General features: G+C 47.2%; 1 protein-coding gene across 2 annotated transcripts in view; it reads right to left on the reverse strand.

Moving 5' to 3' along the window:
• Positions 1–577: 577 nt before the first annotated feature.
• TEX55 (testis expressed 55) overlaps positions 578–26,845 on the reverse strand; it is an 86,866-nt gene continuing 60,598 nt past the window's right edge. For both annotated transcript variants that reach the window (XM_040339109.1, XM_040339110.1), the window contains exons 6-7: positions 14,686–14,748; positions 578–744 (exon numbers count right to left, since the gene is read on the reverse strand). In XM_040339109.1, coding sequence (XP_040195043.1) covers positions 709–744; positions 14,686–14,748 — 99 coding nt within the window. In that variant the 3' untranslated portion in view covers positions 578–708. The remainder of the gene's footprint in view (positions 745–14,685; positions 14,749–26,845) is intronic.

A 26,845-nucleotide genomic window follows, 5' to 3' on the forward strand; every position in this document is an offset into this window, starting at 1 on the left:
TAAGAGAATGCGACGGCCGCGCGTACGTTTGTGGATCGTCGGAAAAAGCTAATTTGCATACCCGACGCGGAAAACTACGCGAACTTCACCTAGCGGACGCCGAAGTATTGCATCTACGATCCGAAGCTGTACGCCTGTCGGATCAAACCCAGATGCCGTTGTATCTCGGTTTGAGGATTCAAACGAAAGATACAACGCGGGAAATTTGAAAGTACGCTGGCGTATCAGTAGATACGCCGGCGTACTCTCTCTCTGGATCTGGCCCAGTGTCTCCTGGGAAGCTGAGTGTTGCGCCTATCACAGAACAGAAGAAGTAGGAGGCGCGGCTTTGAAAAATGGACGGCCGCGATTCTGCATGTCTTAGGATAAGGTAAGGGATGCTAGGTTACCGGCGTATAAGACGACCCCCGACTTTTAAGAAGATTTTAAGGGGTTAAAAAGTCGTCTTATACGCCGGAAAATACGGTAGATAATGCGGTATACTTACCTTTTTTTTTTTAGAGAAAGGACAGGTTTGCTTTACACACAGCAGCTAATTTTCAGATCACTGCCGGAAAATAGTTACCAAGACATTACATTTGGAAAGTAAAAGGTTTTATTTGAACTGTCCTGTATTTACAGTCATGTATCATGAGGTGAATTGCAGAAAATAGCATGTTCTTCAGGGGAGGGACAGAGGCCCTTCTTGGCCTTCACCATGAGGAGTAATCACTGTTCCTTCTTGCTGACGATCATGGATTGGACCTAAGGGAAGAAAGAAGGACAACTTGTTAGATGGGGAACTCTTACAGCGATGCCTACCAAGACATTCAAGGTTCATCCTGGAATCCACTCATGTATGCACAGAAACCCGGGAACACCATCCAAGCTGGAAATATAAAGCGCTGTCTAGGAATAAACAGTTCTGTCCCACTGGTCATTCTTCCATTGAAGAAATGTTGTATCATTGTCACCCCAGTGTCCTCTCTGCTCGACTTCAACTGTCAGCCCACACCTCTGCTCCATACCACCCTCTTCCATTATCCCCCAGGATATTCTACTGTCAGTTAAGTAGCTAGGCGCCTTTATAGTACAGACCCATCTATGGGCTGCAGTGGCGGCTGGTGCTCCAAATTTTTGGCGGGGTGCAAACAAACTGAAAAAAAAAAAAAACATCAATTGCAGCCACTGTGCTCGTCAAACGCAGCTACTGTGCCCATCAAACACTGCCACTCTGCCTATCAAACCCAGCCACTGTGCCCATCAAACACTGCCACTGTGCCATCAATTGTTGCAACTGTGCCATCAAATGCAGCCACTGTACCCATAAATTGCCGCCACTGTGCCATAAAATGCAGCTACTGTACCTATCAATTGCCGCCACTGTGCCCACCAATTGCCGCCACTGTGCCCATCAATTACCGCCACTATGCCATCAAACGCAGCTACTGTGCCCATCAAACGCTACTGTGCCCATGAAATGCTGCCAGTGTACCCATAAATTGGGTAAAACAGCTACTGTGCCCATCAAACGCAGCTACTGTGCCCATCAATTGCCGCTACTGTGCCCATGAAATGCTGCCAGTGTACCCATAAATTGCCGCAAATGTGCCCATCAAATGCTGCCAGTGTGACTCCCCGCCCACCCGGCACTTACCTGTCTCAGTGCGGCAGCGGGTCACGGTCCTCCACGCTCCTCAAGGTCTTCTCCTGTCCTCTGCTATGATTGGTCGCCTGATAGGCAGCGTCCAATCACAGCGTCTGTCATTTCAGCCAATCAGGTGAAAGGTAACAGACCTGAGGACCTGATTGGCTGAGAGGCGGTTTAGTGTTAGGAAAGCGATTCAGTCGGTTTCCTAACACAACGCTGAGTGAACAGCGAGCGCCCAGCACTTCTGGAAGAATGGTCAAACATTCCCATAGACACACTCCTAAACCTTGTGGACGACCTTCCCAGATGAGTGAAGGTGTTATAGCTGTAAAGGGCGGGCCAACTCAATATTGAACCCTACGGACTAAGACTGGGATGCCATTAAAGTTCATGTGTGTGTAAAGGCAAGCGTCCCAATGCTTTTGGTAATTTTGGGCCGGATTCACATACATCGGCGCATATATATGCCGCCGTAGCGTATCTCTTTTACGCCACGCCGACGCAACGCAGAGAGGCAAGCATGGAATTCACAAAGCAAATGCTCACAACGTTGCGCCGGCGTAACGTAAAGTCGTAGGCCTAAGCCAGCCTAATTCAAAGTAGGTAGAAGTGGGCGTGATCCATTTAAATGAAGCGAGACCCCATGCAAATGATGGGCCAAGCGAACGGCGCATGCGCCGTTCCGTGGACGCATCCCAGTGCACATGCTCAGAATCACGTCCAAAATACTCCATAAGATACGTCGAATCACTGCCTACGGCGTGAACGTAACCTACGCCCATCCCTATTCACGTACTACTACTACATAAACAACGTAAAATACGACGGCTGCTACCTGGTCCATACCTTAACATGAGTTGCGCCTCATAGATGGGGAATAACTTTACGCCCGACGTACATCTTACGTAAACCGCGTATATTAACCACTTAAGGACCGGACCAATATGCTGCTAAATGACCCAAGGGGTTTTTACAATTCGGCACTGCGTCGCTTTAACAGACAATTGCGCGGTCGTGCGACGTGGCTCCCAAACAAAATTAGCATCCTTTTTTCCCCACAAATAGAGCTTTCTTTTGGTGGTATTTGATCACCTCTGCGGTTTTTATTTTTTGCGCTAAAAACAAAAATAGAGCGACAATTTTAAAAAAAATGCAATATTTTTTACTTTTTGCTATAATAAATATCCCCCAAAAACATATATAACATTTTTTTTTCCCTCAGTTTAGGCCGATACGTATTCTTCTACCTATTTTTGGTAAAAAAATCGCAATAAGCGTTTATCGATTGGTTTGCGCAAAATTTATAGCGTTTACAAAATAGGGGATAGTTTTATTATTATTATTTTTTTTTACTACTAATGGCGGCGATCAGTGATTTTTTTCGTGACTGCGACATTATGGCGGACACTTCTGACAATTTTGACACATTTTTGGGACCATTGTCATTTTCACAGCAAAAAATGCATTTAAATTGCATTGTTTATTGTGAAAATGACAGTTGCCGTTTGGGAGTTAACCACAGGGGGCGCTGTAGGAGTTAGGGTTCACCTAGTGTGTGTTTACAACAGTAGGGGGGTGTGGCTGTAGGTGTGACGTCATCGATTGTGGTTCCCTATAAAAGGGATGACTCGATCGATGCAGCCGCCACAGTGAAGCCGTGTTTACATACGGCTCTCCCTGTGCTTCAGCCTCGGGGAGCGATCGCGACGGAGCGGCTATTAACGAATAGCCGCGCCGTCGTCCCGGATCGCTCCCCGCGGGAATCAGACCGCCGCATGTAGCGGGGGGGGGGGGTCCCGATCGGACCCCCGACCCACGTCTAGGCAGGGACGTACAGGTACGCCAATGTGCCTGTCTGTGCCATTCTGCCGACGTATATGTACATGCGGCGGTCCGAAAGTGGTTAATGCGCCGGGCGCAAGTACGTTCGTGAATCGGCGTATCTCACTCATTTGCATATTGGAATCGTAAATCAATGGGAGCGCCCCTTGCAGCCAGCGTAAATATGCGCCCACGATACGATGGCGTAGAAACTTACGTCGGTCGGAAGAAGCCTATTTTCAGGCGTATCTAGTTCTGTGGGCACGGCGCACAGATACGACGGCGCACATTTACACTACTCGAGATACGTCGTCGTAAGTGCTACGTGAATTCGGGCCATAGTGTGCATGTTTTGGGTGAAGTTGCTCCAGTAGGTTCGCCCTAAAATAACAGGTTCTCCGTGAAGCCGATTGAACTGGCCAACCAGAATATTTGCTGTTTATTTCCAGATTTACGCCAACGCTTTATTTCAGTGCGAAATCGATTTCAGGTACTCAGCTGTATTCATTCTTATGCATAATTAAAGGGATGTAAAATGTGACAAGAACCTTCATGTCCTATAAAAGGCGCCTGCGTTGGTTTTCTCGGGGAACATGACGCACTATAAGCCATCACACAGCGGACGAGCCGCTTAATGAGATTTCCGGAGACAGTACTTACATATTGTGCGCTCCCAATGTTAATTAAAATCATATCTGCTAATACTCTACAATATCTCTGGGAAAGTTAATAAGCTGCACACATTAGTTCCCTGACAGTCGTTGCCTTAATCCCTAGAAAGCCGAGTATTAGCAGAAAGTCTCTTTATATGTGATATTTCCCCCCGGGATAAAGTGACAGTTTTCCCCGCCGTAATTTAAGATCCGGTGTCTGTTTGTAGCACTTAACATAGAGCCAAGCTAAAAAAAGTCGCTGGTATTTCTCATTATACGACACATAAATATTACATTATAGATCCAAGGGAGGCGCATGGGAATAGAACAGAACAGGACTAGTATGGCTTCCAATAGAAATAGCTGCCGCAGACCGGAGGTACAAAATTGTCCATCTAACATACACTATATTACCAAAAGTATTGGGACGCTTGCCTTTACACGCACATGAACTTTATTGGCATCCCAGTCTTAGTCCATAGGGTTTAATATTGAGTTGGCCCACCCTTTGCAGCTATAACAGCTTCAACTCTTCTGGGAAGGCCATCCACAAGGTTTAGGAGTGTGTCTATGGGAATGTTTGATCATTCTTCCCGAAGCGCATTTGAGCATTGGCGCATTGACAAGAAGGGCTGGCTGTCAGGAAAGGTTTCACCTGCTGGTGGCGCTGTTGGTTCTGTGGATCGCAGTACTGGTGTCCGCCAGCGGGTGTCTCCTAGAAGTCTGGAGCTGTCAAGAAAGGTTTCACCTGCTGGTGGCACGGTTAGATCTTTGGACTGCAGTACCGGTGTCCACCAGCGGGTGTCCTCCTGTGATCCTGTTATTCTTTACCCCTGCCCTGTAGCCTGATCCCATCCACCTTCTCCCTGTCCTGTCTCGCTCCTTTCCCCCCTATCTGCTGATCTTCCGTGTATGACCCTGACCTATATCTGTGAACGTGAACCTGATCCTGTCCCTCCTGTGATCCTGTTATTCTTTACCCCTGCCCTGTAGTCTGATCCCGTCCACCTTCTCCCTGTCCTGTCTCGCTCCTTTCCCCCCTATCCGCTGATCTCCCGTGTATGACCCTGACCTATACCTGTGAACGTGAACCTGATCCTGTCCCTCCTGTGATCCTGTTATCCTGTACCCCTGCCCTGCAGCCTGATCCCATCCACCTTCTCCCTGTCCTGTCTCGCTCCTTTCCCCCCTATCCGCTGATCTCCCGTGTATGACCCTGACCTATACCTGTGAACGTGAACCTGATCCTGTCCCTCCTGTGATCCTGTTATCCTGTACCCCTGCCCTGCAGCCTGATCCCATCCACCTTCTCCCTGTCCTGTCTCGCTCCTTTCCCCCCTATCCGCTGATCTCCCGTGTATGACCCTGACCTATACCTGTGAACGTGAACCTGATCCTGTCCCTCCTGTGATCCTGTTATCCTGTACCCCTGCCCTGCAGCCTGATCCCATCCACCTTCTCCCTGTCCTGTCTCGCTCCTTTCTCCCCTATCCGCTGATTTCCCATGTATGACCCTGACCTATACCTGTGAATGTGAACCTGAACCTGATCCTGTCCCTCCTGTGATCCTCCTGTGATCCTGTTATCCTGTACCCCTGCCCTGCAGCCTGATCCCGTCCACCTTCTCCCTGTCCTGTCTTGCTTCTTGCCCCCATCTGCTGATCTCCCGTGTATGACCCTGGCCTGTATATGTTTACGATTCTGGTATTCCCCATCTATTGTACATACTTGTTTGTTATTTGTGGGTCACTGTCTGGTTGTTGGATTGCTGTTCACTGTTTGGTATTGGAGGTGTTTTTATATCTATATTCACTTATCCTAATAAACGTCATTATTTCATTTTACATGCGTTTGGTTCCCTCTGTTGCAGTCCACACGGTTCTGGTCACACCTGTTTATGACACTGGCTCACAGTCTCCGCTCTTATTCATCCCAATGATGTTTTATCGAGTTGTGGTCAAGTTCCTCCACCCCAAACTCGCTCATCCATGTCTTTATGGACCTTGCTTTGTGCACTGGTCCAAACCATTTGGTGGAGGGGGGATTATGGTGTGGGGGTATTTTTCAGGGGTTGGGCTTGGCCTCTTAGTTCCAGTGAAGGGAACTCTTAAGGCGTCAGCATACCAAGACACGTTGGACAATTTCATGCTCCTAACTTTGTACAGTTTGGGGACGGCCCCTTCCTGTTCCAACATGACTGCCCACCAGTGCACAAAGCAAGGTCCATAAAGTGAGCCTTGTGTTTGACACCTGTGTTTTAAACCCTGTGCAAGCTTTGTATCAGAGCTAACACTGGGTGACTGGCCTTCTTCCCTTCCCCATGTGATAATGTTCAGGCTTATTGATTGGCTGTTCGCCAAAAAGTTCACATGTTCCCCCCATAGGTACTTCTGATGGCTCCAACGGAGGAGTGAAGTGGGTGGAGGGAGGAGGCAAAAAGATAGATACAGTGGAACCTTGGATTACGAGCATAATCCGTTCCAGGAGAATGCTCGTAATCCAAAGTACTCACATTTCAAAGTGAGTTTCCCCATTTGTTCCGCATTGACTTTAATGGTACCGCATGCGGCCAGAGGTGGGGGGCACCGGAGAGCTTCAGAAACGGCTGGAAAGGCCTGAGGACACCTTGACCTCGGCAAACCTCAGAAAGACTCAGTTCTTGAGGTTTGTCGAGGTCAACGGCTCGGCTCTGTTTGACTCTGGCGCCCCCCAACCTCAGGCCAAATGGGGTACTGCACACCGCTTTGGCCTGAATCCTGCTAATTTTGCAAGGCAACACTCGCAAACCGAGTTACATTTTTTTAAAAATACATTTCTCGTATTGTGAAATGCTCGTTAACCACGTTACTCGCAATCCAACATTCCATTGTTCTCTTTAGCCCTTTAGCCAAGGTGGGAACTGAAAACAAAAAATAGCTGCAGTCATCCGAGCAGGTGCACTGTGGCTACAAAGACATGAAATGCATACGGTCCTGAAGAAAGTCCCTTGAATCTTTACGCCGCTTGTGTTAAGAGATGACTGTTTTTTGTCAGCCTTAATGAGAAAAAGCCGAGTGCCGCAGCGGCATTGTTACCTCGCTCCCTTAATGCAAATATCAATAGTGCTCCTGGCAGTATGAATAAGGCTGCCCGTAATAAGCTCCTTATTGCTTTTACTGCAAAGCTCAATATTTTGCCACAAGGACGTAGCCGGTAATCTTACAGAAAACACAGCCAGATTAAGAAAAAATACTGTTGGTAATACACAACGAACATTAGCGGAACGCTAATAGCTGCTCGGAGGTCTTGTCGGGAAGTCATTTCAGCATCGTCCATTCCTCATACATGACTCCGAGCCGAGAATTAGGCAGACAGCGCAAACAAAAGGGGTTTGGAAAAGAAAATTAAGTCCTTTCATCAGGTAGGCAAACAGACGTTTAGCTAAATATTCGAGTTTACAAGATAATTATAAAGCCGCTAACCTTATGGCAAGTTTCTAAGATGTAATTAGCGATGAACGGTTCATTTTCTTTCTTAAAGGGGCTGTGCGGGCAAAGACGGCGGGAAGAATTGATCAGCGAAGTTCTGAAGGTAGAACAGCAACTTCGGGAAAGTAATCAGCGAACGGCAATGTTATAGTGGAGAGGAATGGAACCTAAACTACTTTTAACCACTTAACCCCTTCAATACAGGGCTTTTATACCCAACTCCATACTGGGGGGCAGGGCATGACTTAGGGTGGTGGGGGCCCCTGGGCTTAATAATCAAAGGGGCCCCCTGGAGCAGAGAAGCGGGGGGGGGGGGGTTGTTACCGCCTACCGATCATAGTTGCTGAGGGGGGTGGGGGTTCTGGATCCGCCGACTTACCTATCGAAGTTGTTGAGCAGGGGGGGAGTGCACTGATCGATCATACTTGTTGAGTGGGGGGGATGGGGATCCGACCGATCGTCTTCAATTTTGGGGCCCCTTACACAGCTGCAGTGAAGGGGCCCCCTGGAGCATCGAAGTTGTTGAGCAGGGGCTGGGGGATGCCGAGAATTACATCGATCCTCCGAAGTTGTTGAGCGGGGGTGCCGAGGATTACATCCATCCGCCGAAGTTGTTGAGCAGGAGGTGCAGAAATTGCAGCGAACGGGGTATTGCCGCGAAATTGCGGAAAGAGGTTGCCGCGATTGCCACGAAATTGCGGGAGGGGATTGCTGCTAAATTATGTGAGGGAGTTGCCGCGATTGCCGGGAACAGGGGTTTGCCGCGAAATTGCGGGAGGGGATTTCCGCAATGGCCGCAAAATTGCGGGAGGGGATTTGCCGCTAAATTGCGGGAGGGGGTATGCGCGATTGCCGTGAACGGGAGGGTTACCGCGATTGGGCACAGGGGCCCCCTATTGGGCAAGGCCCATGGGCTTGAGCCCAGTCAAGCCCAATGGTAAGTCCAGCCCTGCCAGGGGGCCTATTCTGGCACTTCTCTCCTACATGTACAAATCATCATTCTTTTGCTAGAAAATTACTCAGAACCCCCAAACATTATATATGTTTTTTTTTAGCAGACACCCTAGGGAATAAAATGGCGGTCATTGCAACTTTTTATCTTGCACGGTATTTGCAAATTCATTTTTCAAACGCTTTTTTTTTTTTTGGAAAAAAAATGGTTTCATGAATTCATTAAATTTTTTGCGATTCTGCACTGCTTTGCTTTAACTGACAATTGCGCAGTCGTGCGACGTTGTACCCCAAAAAAATTGACGTCCTTTTCCCCCACAAATAGGGCCAGATTCAGAGAGATCGGCGCATCTTTAGATAGGCGTAGCGCCGTCGTAACATTGAGAGGCAAGTACAGTGGGGTAGATTCAGGTAGCAATTGCGTCTGCGTAACCATAGTTACGCAGCGCAATTGCTTACTTGCCTCGGCGTAACGAGTTCTCCTGATTCAGAGAGCTCGTTACGCCGACTACAGCCTAAGATATGCGTGGCATAAGGCTCTTATGCCCGCATATCTTAGGCTGCATTCTTACAGTGGCCGCTAGGTGGCGTTCCCGTTGTGGTCAGCGTATAGTATGCAAATTGCATACTAACGCCGATTCACAACGTTACGCGAGCCCTGCGTACGCAGTTTACGACGTTTGCGTACGTCGGGTTTCGCGTAAGGCTGCACATGCTAAAAGCAGGGGCAGCCAATGCTAAGGATACCCGTCGTTCACGCGTCGCAAGGTTTGAAATTTACTTTAGTAATTTACTTTAGTAATTTACTTTAGTTTGCGTAAGTGAATCGTGAATGGCGCTGGACGCCATTCACGTTCACTTTGAAGCAAATGACGTCCTTGCGACGTCATTTACTGCAATGCACGTCGGGAAAGTTTCCCAACGGAGCATGCGCTCTACGCTCAGCGCGGGAACGCGCCTAATTTAAATGATTCCCGCCCCCTACGGGATCATTTACATTAGGCGCCCTTACGCAGGGCATTTTTGAAGAGCGCCCACGCAAATTACGTGGCTACTGCTTCATGAATGAAGCGTAGCGCAAATAATTTGCGTAGGCGCAGGGTAAAAAGGGTACACTGCGCCTCCATAAGGAGCATGCAGCTGTACCTGAATCTACCCCAATATTCACAAAGCACTTGCTCCCATATGTACGCCGGCGTAACGTAAATGGGCCGGCGTAAGCCCGCGTAATTCAAAGTAGCAAGGCAGTGGGCGTGTTGTATTCTAATGAAGCGTGACCCCATGTGAATGCATGGCCGAACGAACGGCGCAATGGCGCGCATGCTCAGAATCACGTCGCAAATACTCCCTAAGATACGACGGCTCAATACGTATGACGTGAACCTAACTTACGCCCCGCCCCATTCATGTACGACTTACGCAAACAACGTAAAATACGTTGCTGTTCCGACGTTTCCGACGTCCATACCTTAACATGACTTACCCCTGCTTTATGAGGGGAAAACTTACGCCGGACGTAAGCCTTACGTAAACGGCGTAGCTAAATCCGACGGGCGCAAGTACGTTCGTGAATCGGCGTATCTAGGTCATTTACAGATTCGACGCGTAAAACGACGGAAGCGCCCCTAGCGGCCAGCGTAAATATGCACCCAAGATACGACGGCGTAGGAGACTTACGTCGGTCGTATCTTGGCAAATTTCAGGCGTATCTAGTTTTAAGAATACGCGTATAGATACGACGGCGCTCATTTGGACTTACAACGGCGTATCAGGAGATACGTCGTCGTAAGTCCTTTCTAAATCTGGCCCATAGAGCTTTCATTTGGTGGTATTTGATATTTTTTTAGTTTTTGCTATAATAAATATCCCCCCCCCCCAAAAAAAAGATTCATCTGTTTAGGCCAATATGTATTCTTCTACATATTTTTGGTAAAAAAAAAAAAATCGCAATAGGTGTATATTGATTGGTTTGCACAAAAATTATAGCGTCTACAAACTGCGGGATAGATTTAGGGACTTTTATTTATTTTTATTGTTTTTACTGATAATGGCGACGATCTACGAATTTTAGCGGGACTGCGACATTGCGGCAGACAAACCTGACCCTAAGTGACACTTTTTGGGGACGAGTGACGTTATTACATTGATCAGTGCTATAAAAATGCACCGATCAATGTAAAAATAACACTGGCAAGGAGTGGGGGGTTAACACTAGGGGGTGATCAAGGGGTTAACTGTGTTCCCTGGGTGTGTTCTAACTGTAGGGGAGATGGGCTCACTGGAACATGACAGAGATCACTGGGAACAGTAGATCTCTGTCATGTCATCTGGCGAAACGGGGGAATCGTCTTGTTCTGCCTCTTCTCACCGCAATCGCAGGTCGCCAGCGGACATCGAGGTCGCCAGCAGGCACGCTCCCGTGGCAGGTGTGCGCGTGCCCGCAATCCCCCTTGCATGGACTGATGTACAGATACGTCGCTTCGTGCAGGGAAGCCGACCTGCCGCAGTATATCTGCCTGAGCTGTTCGGCTAGTGGTTAAAGGGGTTGTAAAGGTAAAAAATGTTTTTCCTAAATATCTTCCTTTCCCTTAGTGCATGTTGCTTTTAAATGTCCTTATTTCTTCTGAGAAATCCTCACTTCCTGTTCTTCTGTCTGTAACTCCACACAGTAATGTGAGGCTTTCTCCCTGGTGTGGAGAAAGCCTCTTGAGGGGGGAAGGGGCAAGCAGGAGAGTCAGGACACTCTCTACTTTGTAGATAGAGAAAGGAGCTGTGTGTTAGTAGGTGTCCTGACACTCCTGCTCGCCCCCTCCCCCTCCCGAGGCTTTCTCCACACCAGGGAGAAAGCCTCACATTACTGTGTGGAGTTACAGACAGAAGAACAGGAAGTGAGGATTTCTCAGAAGAAATAAGGACATTTAAAAGCAAAATGGAAGGATGAGGTAAGTGAAGGAGGACTGCACTAAGGTAAAGGAAGATATTCAGGAAATTTATTTTTTACCTTTACAACCCCTTTAACCACTTAAGGACCGCCTAACGCCGATATACGTCGGCAGAATGGCACGGCTGGGCACAATCACGTACCTGTACGTGATTGTATAATGCCCAGCCGTGGGAACAGGACACTGGCCTAGTGCATACTTATCCCAATCATTGTTTCATGTGCACATTAACCACTTAAGGACCGCCTCCTGCACATATACGTCTGCAGAATGGCACGGCTGGGAACAGGTATGTCGCCTTGAAGAGCCCAGCCGTGGGTCGCGCGCACGCGACCCAGTCCGAAGCTCCACGGCCGCGGGACTCACGGAGCTGAAGAACAGGGAGAGGTGTGTGTAAACACGGCTTCCCCGTTCTTCACTGTGGCTCTGTCATCGATCGTGTGTTCCCTGTTAGAGGGATACACAATCGATGATGTCACACCTATAGCCACACCCCCCTACAGTTAGAAACACATATTAGGTCATACATAACCCCTCCAGTGCCCCCTAGTGGTTAACTCCCAAAACTGCAACTGTCATTTTCACAGTAAAGAATGCATTTTTTGCTGTGAAAATGACAATGGTCCCAAAAATGTGTCAAAATTGTCCGAAGTGTCTGCCATAATGTCGCAGTCACGACAAAAAACGCTGATCGCCGCCATTAGTAGTAAATTTTTTTTTTTTTTTATAAAAATGCAATAAAACTATCCCCTATTTTGTAAACTCTATAAATTTTTCGCAAACCAATCGATAAACGCTTATTGCGGTTTTTTTTTACCAAAAATAGGTAGAAGAATACGTATCGGCCTAAACTGAGGGGAAATTTTTTTTATATATTTTTGGGGGATATTTCTTATAGCAAAAAGTTAAAAATATTGATTTTTTTTCAAAATTGTCGCTCTATTTTTGTTTATAGCGCAAAAAATAAAAAACGCAGAGGTGATCAAATACCACCAAAAGAAAGCTCTATTTGTGAGGAAAAAAGGACGCCAATTTTGTTTGGGAGCCACGTCGCACGACCGCGCAATTGTCTGTTAAAGCGACGCAGTGCCGAATCGCAAAACCTGGCCGGGTCTTTTAGCTGCCTAAAGGTCCGGTTTTTAAGTGGTTAAGAGCCAAAGCAGGCACGCGCATGCCCACTGTAAAGCGACCCCGATACGCGTGGCCACGATGTCCGCCGGCCACCCGCGATCATGGGAAAAAGAGCCAGAACGGGGATCTGTCAATTTAAACAGATCCCTGTTCTGACAGGGGAGGAGAAAGAGATCTGCTGTTCCTAGTGATTAGGAACAGTGATCTCTCTCTCTCTTTCCTCCTCTAGTCAGGCCCCTCCCCCCACAGTTAGAAACACCTCCCAGGGAACACATTTAACCCCTTGATCGCCCCCTAGTGTTAATCCCTTCCCTGCCAGTCACATTTATGCAGTAATCAGTGCATTTTTATAGCTCTGATTGATGTATAGATGTCAATGGTCCCAAAAAAGTGCCAAAAGTGTCCGATCTGTCTGCTATCCCGCTAAAATCGCAGATCACTACCATAACTAGTAAAAAAAAAAATTATAATAAAAATGCCTTGAATCTATCCCCCGTTTTGTAGACGCTATAACTTTTGCGCAAACCAGTCAAAATACGCTTTTTGTGATTTTTTTTTTTTACCAAAAATATGTAGAAGAATACGTATTGGCCTAAACTGATGAAGAAATATTTTACATTTTGTGGGGGATATTTATTATAGCAAAAAGTATTTTTTACGCTTTTTTTTGTTTATAGCGCAAAAAATAAAAACGGAGGAGATCAAATACCACCAAAAGAAAACTCTATTTGTGGGGAAAAAAGGACGCCAATTTTGTTTGGGAGCCATGGCGCAATTGTCAGTTAAAGCAACGCAGTGCCGAATTGCAAAAAAGTGGCCCGGTCATTGACTAGCAAAATGGTCCGGGGCTGAAGTGGTTAAAAGTCAACAGCTACAGTGTTTGCAGCTGCTGACTTTTACAAAAAAAATTAAATTGCGGGTGGAATCCCGCTTTAAGTGGTTAAGTATTTTTTTATTTATTTTTTTAAATTGTCGCTCTATTTTTGTTTATAGCGCAAAAAATAAAAACCGCAGAGGTGATCAAATACCACCAAAAGAAAGCTCTATTTGTGGGAGAAAAAGGACGCCAATTTTGTTTGGGTACATCGTCACCCGACAGTTAAAGTGACGCAGTGCTGTATCGCAAAAGGGGTTAGGGTTTCCCATTGAAGAATATGGCTAGGTCTCAGGAATTGGAACAGGGACCTCCCCTAAAGGTCAAAGGTCAGAAGGCGTGGCTGACCCACCCCCACTAAAGTGTACCGCCTACCCCAACTAAGGCGGGGAAAGCGTTCTCAGGAAGTGGGGTAAAACCTTCCGGGGCTGAAGTGGTTAAACGAAACAAGATGTTTTAAATAACGAATAGAAATAAAAGAAAACAAATGTTTTCTTTCTGCACATGTCTGTTCCCTGGACTAGGAATCGCCATGATCACCTCTGTCCTATGAGCAGGCTAACGATCTTAGGCCCCATACACACGATAGAATCCATCCGCAGATAAATCCCAGCGAATGGGTTTCAGCGGATAGATCCTATGGTGTGTACACGCCAGCGGATCTGTTTCCGCGGATAAATCTCCCCTGGGATGGATTTCCAGCAGATGGATATTTGCTGACATGCACAACAAATCCATCTGCTGGAATCCATCCCAACGGATGGATCCGCTCGTCTGTACAGACTCACCGGATCCATCCGTCCGAAGGGATCCCCCGCATGCGTCGTAATGATTTGACGCATGCGTGGAATTCCTTATATGACAGCGTCGCGCCCGTCGCCGCGTCATAATAGCGGCGACGGCGCGACACGTCATCGGCAGAGGATTTCAGCGCGGATTTCAATGCGATGGTGTGTACACGCCATCGCATAGAAATCTTCTGAAATCCTCGAGAGGATTTATCCGCGGAAACGATCCGCTGGACCGTATGTGCGGATAAATCCTCTCGTGTGTATGGGGCCTTAGACATCATGTGGATGCAGCAGGGAATAATGGGGCGATCTTCCTGGCTGTGCAGTGTGACTGGGACGGGTGAATCACAAGACTTGCTGAACAGAATTAGAAATCATTCGGCAGCTCAATCGGTTCCACAATACAGACAATATAAAGGACGCACCTTTTCCAGCATAAACTGCAGGGGATCTTCTGGCTTCTCGTACACCAGATCTTCTGTGATCTCCTGAAAAACAAATGGGAATCTCCAGATCGATGGTACTGTATAAAAATTGTACTGCTGAAGCCATTAGAGCTCATTCACACATGAGGTTGGGGGGCGGTAAAACCCCAAGTCTGAGCCACACTTTTACAAATCCTCTTACGCACAGTGCCTTGAAAAAGTATTCATACCCCTTGAAATTTTTCACATTTTCTCACTTTACAACCAAAAACATAAATGTAAATGTATTTTATTGGGATTTTATGTGATAGACTAACACAAAGTGGCACATAATTGTGAAGTGGAAGGAAAATTATATTTTTTACAAATAAATATGTGAAAAGTGTGGGGTGTACATTTGTATGGCGCCCCCCGGAGTCAATACTTTGTAGAACCGCCTTTCTCTGCAATTACAGCTGCAAGCCTTTTTGGGGATGTCTCTACCAGCTTTGCACATCTAGAGAGGGACATTTCTGCCCATTCTTCTTCTTTGTAAAATATCTCAAGTTCTGTCAGATTGGATGGAGAGCGTCTGTGATCAGCAATTTTCATGTCTTGCCACAGATTCTCAATGGGATTTAGGTCTGGACTGTGACTGGGCCATTCTAACACATGAATATGCTTTGAGCTAAACCATTCCATTGTAGCTCTGGCTGTATGTTTAGGGTCGTTGTCCTGCTGGAAGGTGAACCTCCCCCCAGTCTCAAGTATTTTGCAGAATCTAACAGGTTTTCTTCTAAGATTGCCCTGTATTTGGCTCCATCCATCTTCCCATCAACTCTGACCAGCTTCCCTGTCCCTGCTGAAGAAAAACATCCCCACCACATGATGCTGCCACCACCATGTTTCACGGTAGGGACGGTGTGTTCAGGGTGATGTACAGTGTTAGTTCTCCGCCACACATAGGCCCAGATTCAGAAAAGACTTACGACAACGTATATCCAGATACGCCGTTGTAAGTCCAAATGTGCGCCGTGGTATCTATGCGCTTATTCAGGAAATCAGATACGCCTGAATTTTGACACGATATACGACCAACGTAAGTCTCCTTACGCCGTCGTATCTTGGGTGCATATTAACGCTGGCCGCTATGGGGCGCTTCCGTAGATTTACGCGTCGAATATGTAAATGAGCTAGATACGCCGTTTACGTAAGGCGTACGTCCGGCGTAACTTTACCCCTCATAAAGCAGGGGTAAGTCATGTTAAGGTATGGGCGTGTGAACAGCGTCGTATTTTACGTAGTTTGCGTAAGTCGTACGTGAATGGGGCTAGGCGTAGGTTACGTCACGTTGAAAGCATTGAGCCGACGTATCTTAGGGAGTATTTGCGACGTGATTCTGAGCATGCGTGCGCATGCGCCGTTCGATCGGCCATCCATTTACATGGGGTCACGGTTAATTATAATACAACACGCCCACTACCTTGCTACTTTGAATTAGGCGGGCTTACGCCGGCCCATTTACATTACGACGGCGTACATATGGGAGCAAGTGCTTTGTGAATACTGTTCTTGCCTCTCAATGTTACGACGGCGTAGCGCATATGAGATGCGCCGATCTCTCTGAATCTGGCCCACAGTGTTTTGCTTTTAGGCCAAAAAGTTCAATTTTGGTCTCATCTGACCAGAGCCCCTTCTTCCACATGTTTGCTGTGTCCCCTCCCCCACATGGCTTCTCACAAACTGCAAACAGGACTTCTTATGACTTTCTTTCACCAATGTCTTGTTTCTTGTCACTCTTCCATAAAGGGCAGATTTGTGGAGAGACGACTAATAGTTGTCCTGTGGACAGATTCTCCCCCCTGAGCTGTGGATCTCTGCAGTTCTTCCAGAGTTACCATGGGCCTCTTGGCTGCTTCTCTGATGAATGCTCTCCTTGCCCGGCCCGGTCAGTTTAGGTGAACGGCCATGTCTTGGTAAGTTTGCAGTTGTGCCATACTCTTTCCATTTTCCGATGATGGATTGAACAGAGCTCCGTGAGATGTTCAAAGCTTGGGAGATTTTTTTTTATAACCTAACCCTGCTTTATACTTCTCCACAACTTTATCCCTGACCTGTCTGGTGTGTTCCTTGGCCTTTATGATGCTGTTTGTTCACTAAGGTTCTCTAACAAACCTCTGAGGGCTTCACAGAACAGCTGTATTTATACTGAGATTAAATTGCACACAGGTGGACTCTATTTACTAATTAGGTGACTTCTGAAGGCAATTGGTTCCACTAGATTTTAGTTAGGGGTATCAGAGTGAAGGGGGCCGAATACAAATGTACCCCCCACACTTTTCACATATTTTTTTTTTTTTTAAATGTGAAAACCATTTATCATTTTCCTTCCACTTCACAATTATGTGCCACTTTGTGTTGGTCTATCACATAAAATCCCAATAAAATACATGTACGTTTTTGGCTGTAACGTGACAAAATTTGGAAAATTTCAAAGGGGTATGAATACTTTTTCAAGGCACTGGGCCAGATTCAGAAAGGAGATACGCCGTTGTATCTCTGAGTGTGCGTGGTCGTAACTATGCGACTGATTCATAGAATGAGTTACGCATAGATTTCCCTAAGATCCGACCGGCGTAAGTGTCTTACACCGTCGTATCTTAGGCTGCATATTTGCGCTGGCCGCTAAGTGGCGTTTCCGTATAGTTACGCAATGAATATGCTAATTAGGTAGATATGCCGATTCAGAAACGTACGTCCGGCGCATTTTTTTACGTCGTTTACGTTAGGCTTTTTCCGGCATAAAGTTACCCCTGCTATATGAGGCGTAGCCAATGTTAAGTATGGACGGCGTTCCCGCGTCGAGTTTTGAAAATTTTACGTCGTTTGCGTAAGTGGTTCGCGAATAGGGCTGTACGTAAGTTACGTTCACGTCTAAAGCAATGACAACTTGCGGCGTAATTTCGAGCATGCGCACTGGTATTTTTCCACGAACGGCGCATGCGCCAAATACGTGGGGTCACAGTGAATTTAAATAAAACACGCCCACATCATCCCCATTTGAATTAGAATACGCCGACACACATACATTACGGCGCCGTAACTAAGGGCCCAAGTTCTTTCTGCAAACGGTACTTGCGCCCTAAGTTACGGCGGCGTACCGTATCTGCGATACGTTACGCCCGCCGATAGATAGACAATTCTATCTGAATCCGGGCCACTGTATGTTGTGCCTAGTTATCTACATTCTTTTCTTATCTACATCTGTTCAAAGTACAGAATTGATGCAGCTTGTCAGAAAAAAGGGGACAGAGAGCTAAAAGTAACACTCTGCAGGGTTCGGAGAGCTGGTTGGAGGGTGTCATGATCACTTAAGTTCTCCTGCGCCAGATTCCAGCACCCGGGTGTTGGCTGTTGCTTTTCCTTCCTGTCTGTGTTCACCTGTTGGGTGATTGATCTGCTCAGTCACCTGATATAAGCAAACTGAACACTCTATCCCTCGCTTGTGATAGAGACAGACTTACCTGCATTGTTCTAGATCAGTGGTCTCAAAGTACCGGCCCGCGGGCCATTTGCGGCCCGCGGACCAGTTATAATTTTTTTTTTTTTTTTTTTTTAGCTGGCGCCATCTGGTGGTGAGCCGTTGGTATTACAAGTTATTACCACCAGATGTGAGCTGGCGCCATCTGGTGGTCGTTGGTATTACAAGTTAAGCATTACAAGTTAAACAGCAATTCTAATGTCATTTTACACTATTTTCACTGCCATATTCTTCCCTCTAATTAGAACCCCCAAACATTATATATATTTTTTATCCTAACACCCTAGAGAATAAAATAGCGATCGTTGCAAATACGCCGTATTTGCGCAGCGGTCTTACAAGCGCACTTTTTTGGGAAAAAATTACACTTTTTTTAATAAAAAAATAAGACAACAGTAAAGTTATCCCCATTTTTTTTAATATTATGAAAGATAATGTTACGCCGAGTAAATTCATACCCAACATGTCACGCTTCAAAATTGTGTCCGCTTGTGGAATGCCGACAAACTTTTTTACCCTTTAAAATCTTCATAGGCGACGTTTAAAAAAATCTACAGGTTGCATGTTTTAAGTTACAGAGGAGGTCTAGGGCTAGAATTATTGCTCTCGCTCTACCAATCGCGGCGATATCTCACATGTGTGGTTTGAACACCGTTTACATATGCGGGCACGGCTCGCGTATGTGTTCGCTTCTGCGCGCAAGCTCGTCGGGACGGGGCGCGTTTTCTCCTAACTTTTTTAGCTGGCTCCTAGATTCCAAGCAAATTTGTCAAACCCTGCCTTACACCAGTGCTGGTGGTAATAATGCGCTCGCTGACACCAGTGCTGGTGGTTAATAATGCGCTCGCTGACACCAGTGCTGGGGGTTAATAATGCGCTCGCTGACACCAGTGCTGGTGGTAATAATGCGCTCGCTGACACCAGTGCTGGTGGTTAATAATGCGCTCGCTGACACCAGTGCTGGGGGTTAATAATGCGCTCGCTGACACCAGTGCTGGGGGTAATAATGCGCTCGCTGACACCAGTGCTGGTGGTTAATAATGCGCTCGCTGACACCAGTGCTGGGGGTAATAATGCGCTCGCTGACACCAGTGCTGGTGGTTAATAATGCGCTCGCTGACACCAGTGCTGGGGGTTAATAATGCGCTCGCTGACACCAGTGCTGGTGGTAATAATGCGCTCGCTGACACCAGTGCTGGTGGTTAATAATGCGCTCGCTGACACCAGTGCTGGGGGTAATAATGCGCTCGCTGACACCAGTGCTGGGGGTAATAATGCGCTCGCTGACACCAGTGCTGGGGGTTAATAATGCGCTCGCTGACACCAGTGCTGGTGGTAATAATGCGCTCGCTGACACCAGTGCTGGGGGTAATAATGCGCTCGCTGACACCAGTGCTGGTGGTTAATAATGCGCTCGCTGACACCAGTGCTGGGGGTTAATAATGTGTTCGCTGACACCAGTACTGTTGTTTTTGAAGTTTGAAAGTTTGCATGCGGCCCCCCATGGCATATGAAAACTTGTCTTGTGGCCCTCAGGTAATTTGAGTTTGAGACCCCTGTTCTAGATCAAGCCTCCCGTTAGTCTGCCTTGCTTGTTGTTGGATCTCCTGTGTATGACCCGGATTGGACACTGGACGATCCCCTGAACTCAGCCTGCCTTATTACCTGAACCGTCTTAGAACCACGCTACCTCTCAGCTATACTGCATGTACCTGTTTGCTTTGCTCAGTTGACATCTGCCCAGGCGTGGTAGCCAGGCACGATAGCATTGTGTACAGGGGCGGACTTAGGGTTGCCACCTTTTCTTCAAGTCAAACACGAACACTTCATCGTTGCAGAGCAAATTTTTTTCATAGTATGCATAGATAAACTATGCAGAGATGTTGCTGTTAAATAACATTTCGAATCATATGAAGTTAATTACAATCCCCCTTTACATCAGAGTCCCCAGAGTTCCCCCTTTACATCAGAGTCCCCAGGGTTCCCCCTTTACATCAGAGTCCACAGAGTTCCCTCTTTACATCAGAGTCCACAGAGATCCCCCTTTACATCATAGTCCACAGAGTTCCCCCTTTACATCATAGTCCACAGAGTTCCCTCTTTACATCATAGTCCACAGAGTTCCCTCTTTACATCATAGTCCACAGCGATCCCCCTTTACATCATAGTCCACAGAGTTCCCTCTTTACATCATAGTCCACAGAGTTCCCTCTTTACATCATAGTCCACAGCGATCCCCCTTTACATCATAGTCCACAGAGTTCCCTCTTTACATCATAGTCCACAGAGTTCCCCCTTTAAATCAAAATTCCACAGAGTTCCCCCTTTACATCATAGTCCACAGAGTTCCCTCTTTACATCATAGTCCACAGAGATCCCCCTTTACATCATAGTCCACAGAGATCCCCCTTTACATCATAGTCCACAGAGATCCCCCTTTACATCATAGTCCACAGAGATCCCCCTTTACATCATAGTCCACAGAGATCCCCCTTTACATCATAGTCCACAGAGTTCCCCCTTTACATCATAGTCCACAGAGTTCCCTCTTTACATCATAGTCCACAGAGATCCCCCTTTACATCATAGTCCACAGAGTTCCCCCTTTACATCATAGTCCACAGAGATCCCCCTTTACATCATAGTCCACAGAGATCCCCCTTTACATCATAGTCCACAGAGATCCCCCTTTACATCATAGTCCACAGAGTTCCCCCTTTACATCATAGTCCACAGAGATCCCCCTTTACATCATAGTCCACAGAGTTCCCTCTTTACATCATAGTCCACAGAGTTCCCTCTTTACATCATAGTCCACAGAGTTCCCTCTTTACATCATAGTCCACAGAAATCCCCCTTTACATCATAGTCCACAGAGTTCCCCCTTTACATCATAGTCCACAGAGTTCCCTCTTTACATCATAGTCCACAGAGTTCCCTCTTTACATCATAGTCCACAGAGTTCCCCCTTTACATCATAGTCCACAGAGTTCCCCCTTTACATCATAGTCCACAGAGATCCCCCTTTACATCATAGTCCACAGAGATCCCCCTTTACATCATAGTCCACAGAGTTCCCTCTTTACATCATAGTCCACAGAGTTCCCCCTTTAAATCAAAATTCCACAGAGTTCCCCCTTTACATCATAGTCCACAGAGTTCCCTCTTTACATCATAGTCCACAGAGATCCCCCTTTACATCATAGTCCACAGAGATCCCCCTTTACATCATAGTCCACAGAGATCCCCCTTTACATCATAGTCCACAGAGATCCCCCTTTACATCATAGTCCACAGAGATCCCCCTTTACATCATAGTCCACAGAGTTCCCCCTTTACATCATAGTCCACAGAGTTCCCTCTTTACATCATAGTCCACAGAGATCCCCCTTTACATCATAGTCCACAGAGTTCCCCCTTTACATCATAGTCCACAGAGATCCCCCTTTACATCATAGTCCACAGAGATCCCCCTTTACATCATAGTCCACAGAGATCCCCCTTTACATCATAGTCCACAGAGTTCCCCCTTTACATCATAGTCCACAGAGATCCCCCTTTACATCATAGTCCACAGAGTTCCCTCTTTACATCATAGTCCACAGAGTTCCCTCTTTACATCATAGTCCACAGAGTTCCCTCTTTACATCATAGTCCACAGAAATCCCCCTTTACATCATAGTCCACAGAGTTCCCCCTTTACATCATAGTCCACAGAGTTCCCTCTTTACATCATAGTCCACAGAGTTCCCTCTTTACATCATAGTCCACAGAGTTCCCCCTTTACATCATAGTCCACAGAGTTCCCCCTTTACATCATAGTCCACAGAGATCCCCCTTTACATCATAGTCCACAGAGATCCCCCTTTACATCATAGTCCACAGAGTTCCCTCTTTACATCATAGTCCACAGATATCCCCCTTTACATCATAGTCCACAGAGTTCCCCCTTTACATCATAGTCCACAGGGTTTCCCTTTTACATCTGAATCTGCAGAGTTACCCTTTTACATCTGAACTCGCAGGGTTCCCTTTCACTGTAAGGGGGGACTCGGCAGACTCTGATGTAAGAAAGAACTCTGGGGACTCTAAAATAAGGGATGCTCTGGTGTACAAAGAGGACTCTGATGTAAGGGGGAGCACTGTGGCCTCTGGTGTAAAGGGGAGCTCTGATGTAAGGGGTGCTCTGAGAACCCCTTTTTACCTTAGCGTACTCACTCAGAGGCAGGAGAGAGAAGGGGGGAGACTTAGTCTGCTCTAAATAATGTGTCCGGGTCTCAGACAGTGTGAAACCCGGACACATGATTCCAAACCCGAACTGTCCGGGTGAATCCCGAACAGGTGGCAACCCTAGCCGCGGACTGACCATTGAGTCACTCGGGCACTGCCCAAGGGCCCCATGCCACTAGGGGGCCCCATCAGGGTTGCCAGGCTCAGTAAAACCAGGGACAGTATGTAGAAATCTATGGTTTTTTTTACATCTGTCCCTGATATGTCCGAAACCGACATGCTTTTAATGTGAAAATCCAGAGATTTTAGCTGCCCCGCCTCTGCACTGCCTCCTGGCGTGGTGGCCATCTGTAAGCCCAGGGGCCCCATAATCTTCTATTGCCCGGGGGCCCCATGAGTTGTCAGTCCGCCCCTGATTGTGTATAAGTCCTGGGGGGGCAACCAAGTACTGGTAGGCCTGCTTGTCTTAAGGGAAAGGGGGCTTCTATAGGGTGAAGCACACAGTAGCCAGCTATAGTGTCTGACCACCTGCGTTGGGGTAGACGTGACATTCCTGACAGAGGGAAGGGACACGCCCCTCTTTTCTTCACACAGGAACAGAGCTGAGGCTATCAATCACGGGCTGTGTGCTGGAGCTCCCTGTAAGAAGTGACTCATGCTGAGGGCAGTGGAGAGAAATGACACTTAGAGCCAGATTCACATACAATTACGTTGCTCCTGGGCAGCGTAACGTATGTGATTTACATTACACCGCCGCAGGTTTACAGCGTAAGTGCCTGATTCTCACAACTCTTACCTGTAAACTTGCGGCGGTGTAACGTAAATGCGTTCGGCGCAAGCCGCCTAATTCAAATGGGGCGGGCACCATTTAAATTAGGCGCGTTCCGGCGCCGAGCGTACTGCGCATGCTCTGTCGGGTAAATTACCCGACGTACATTGCGCTAAATGACGTCGCACCGACGTCATTTGCTTAGACGTTAACGTAAATGGCGTCCAGCGCCATTCACGGACGTCTTACGTAAACGACGTTGGTTTTTAAATTTCGACGCGGGAACGACGGCCATACTTAACATGGCTTAGGACACCTAGGAGGTAGTCCTATTTTTACGCGGCGTAAGTCGACGGAAACGGCGTACAGTTAGATCGACGGGCAGCGCGGACGTTCGGGGATCGCCGTAAGTATTCATTTGCATATTCTACGCCGACCGCAATGGCCTCGCCACCTAGCGGCCGGCCTAGAATTGCATCCTTAAGATCCGACAGTGTAATTCAATTACACCTGCCGGATCTTAGGGCTAGCTATGCGTAACTGATTCTATGAATCTGCCGCATAGTTAGGACGGGCGGATCACAGAGATACGACGGCGTATCAGGAGAAACGCCGTTGTATCTCTTTTGTGAATCTGGCCCTTAGTGCTCTGGATTGGGACAAGCACACACTATAGAGGGATACGCTTTGTTCATATTTCATGTCTGAGGTTTACAACCACTTTAAATGTTTTCTGAATGTGGATCGCTCTTTTCGGAGAGCATTGCTATTGTGAATGTGCTCTTAACCACTTAAGACCCGGACCTTTAGGCAGCTAAAGGACCAGGCCAGTTTTTGCGATTCGGCACTGTGTCGCTTTAACTGACAATTGCGCGGTCGTGCGACGTGGCTCCCAAACAAAATTGGCGGGTTTTTTTCCCCACAAATAGAGCTTTCTTTTGCTGGTATTTGGTCACCTCTGCGGTTTTTATTTTTTGCGCTATAAACAAAAATAGAGCGACAATTTTTTAAAAAAAATAATATTTTTTACTTTTGCTATAATAAATATCCCCCAAATATATATATATATTTATATATATATAAAAAAAATGTTCCCTCAGTTAAGGCCGATACGTATTCTTCTTCTACCTATTTTTGGTAAAAAAAATCGTAATAAGTGTTCATCGGTTGGTTTGCGCAAAATTTATAGCATTTACAAAATAGGGGATAGTTTTATTGCATTTTTATAAAAAAAAATTTTTTTACTACTAATGGCGGCGATCAGCGTTTTTTTTTTTCATGACTGCGACATTATGGCGGACACATCGGACAATTTTGACACATTTTTGGGACCATTGTCATTTTCACAGAAAAAAATGTGTTAAAAATGCATTGTTTACTGTGAAAATGACAATTGCAGTTTGGGAGTTAACCACAAGAGGGTGCTGAAGGGGTTATGTGTGACCTCATGTCTGTTTCTAACTGTAGGGGGGTGTGGCTGTAGGTGTGACGTCATTGATTGCGTTTCCCTATATCAGGCAACACACGATCAATGACGGCGCCACAGTGAAGAACGGGGAAGCCGTGTTTACACACAGCTCTCCCCGTTCTTCAGCTCCAGGGACCGATCGCGGGATTCCAGCGGCGATCGGGTCCCGCGGTCACGGAGCTTCAGACCGGGTCGCGGGCGGCGCGTGCGTGCGACCCCACGGCTGGGCTTAAAGGGCAACGTACAGGTACGTTGATGTGCCCAGCCGTGTCATTCTGCCGACATATATCGGCGGGAAGGGGTCCTTAAGTGTTTAAAATGAATGAGAAAAAGGAAGAACCAGCAGGAGAGCCCAGTCATGTGACCTGTCAAAGTCACGTGACCGGCGTTAAGCAGAGAGAACTTTGAAGGACACTGCAGGCTGCTCACCGCAGCGTGCATTTTATGAATGGGTCGTAAAACGTGGGCTGCGGTATGGAGTAACCTTGCAGTATATGGAGGAGAGAACATATCCGCTCTCTTAATGGGCTCCTCACTTACATAAGAAAGACAAATGCCCATCAAGTCCAAACTCTTCCCGGCTCCGGCACTTGTGTCTCGCGGGAAGCACAGCGACCCCCCCCGGGGGGAACTACAACCAAATCTTCACATTGACATTGAATATTAATGAGATCACCTCACTGTCATTTCTCATTAGATCAAGCATCAGATTTATTCCTTCGTACCTCCTCAGAACTTCCTACACATTAACCACTTGCCTACCGGGCACTTTTACCCCCTTCCCTGCCCAGGCCAATGTTCAGCTTTCAGCGCTGTCACACTTTGAATGACAATCACGCGGTCATGTAACACTGTACCCATGTGATAATTCTATCATTTTCTTTACACAAACAGAGCTTTATTTTATTGGTATTTAATCACCACTGGGGTTTTTTTTTTTTTTGCTAAACAAACGAAAAAATATTGAGCATTTTGAAAAAAAATTTTTTCCATAGTTTATTATAAAATTTTGCAAACAGGTTGTTTTGGCCCTTCACTGATGACCACTAATAGCAGGCACTGATGGGCACTCATGAAGCGGCACTAATGGGCACGGATGAGGCAGCACTGGTGGGCACTGATAAGTGATACTGATGGGCACTGATGAGGTGGCACTGATGAGGTGGCACTGATAGGGGGCACTAAAGAGCACTGATAGGCAGCACTAATAGGTGACACAGATGAGGAGACATTGGTGGGCACTGATGGGCATTGATATGCGGCACTGATGAGGCAGCGCTGGTTGGCACTGATGAGGCGGCGCTGATGGGCACTCATGAAGCGGCACTGACAAGTGGCACTGATGAGGAAGCACTGGTGGGCACTGATAGGCAGCACTGAAGGTCACTAATAGGTGATACTGATGAGGAGGCAGTGATGGGCACTGATGAGGAGGCACTGATAGGTTGCACTCATAGGTGGCACTGATGAGGCCGCACTGATGGGCACTCATGAAGCGGCACTGATAGGCAGCACTGAAGAGCACTGATAGGCAGCACTAATAGGTGACACAGATGAGGAGACACTGGTGGGCACTGATATGGGGCACTGATGGGCATTGATATGCGGCACTGATGAGGCAGCGCTGGTTGGCACTGATGAGGCGGCGCTGATGGGCACTCATGAAGCGGCACTGATAGGTGACACTGATGAGGCAGCACTGGTGGGCACTGATAGGCAGCACTGAAGGGCACTAATAGGTGATACTGATGAGGAGGCAGTGATGGGCACTGATGGGGGCACTGATGAGGAGGCACTGATAGGTGGCACTCATGAAGCGACACTGATAGGTGACACAGATGAGGAGGCAGTGATGGGCACTGATAGGTGGCATTGGTGGGCACTGTTGGGACTGCACAGATAATCAGGACACTGACAAGCAATGCCTTGATTATCAGTGTAGATGTCCCTTTAACAGAAGCCACTTATTGGCTCTCCTCTCCAAAGGAGTGCCGATAACCGTCTTCTGTTTACAACCAGGATCAACTGTCATTGGACACAGCTGATCACGTGGTAAAGAGCCGCTGATTGGCTCTTTACCTCAATCTGTGTTTATCAGTGTCCGGAGGGCACCGGCCGCCCGCACCCAGCAGCAGGCGCGATCACAGGAGGCCATCATAGGACGGCCTCCCAG

Source organism: Rana temporaria, chromosome 2 (genome assembly GCF_905171775.1).
Source record: "Rana temporaria chromosome 2, aRanTem1.1, whole genome shotgun sequence".
Taxonomy (NCBI): domain Eukaryota; kingdom Metazoa; phylum Chordata; class Amphibia; order Anura; family Ranidae; genus Rana; species Rana temporaria.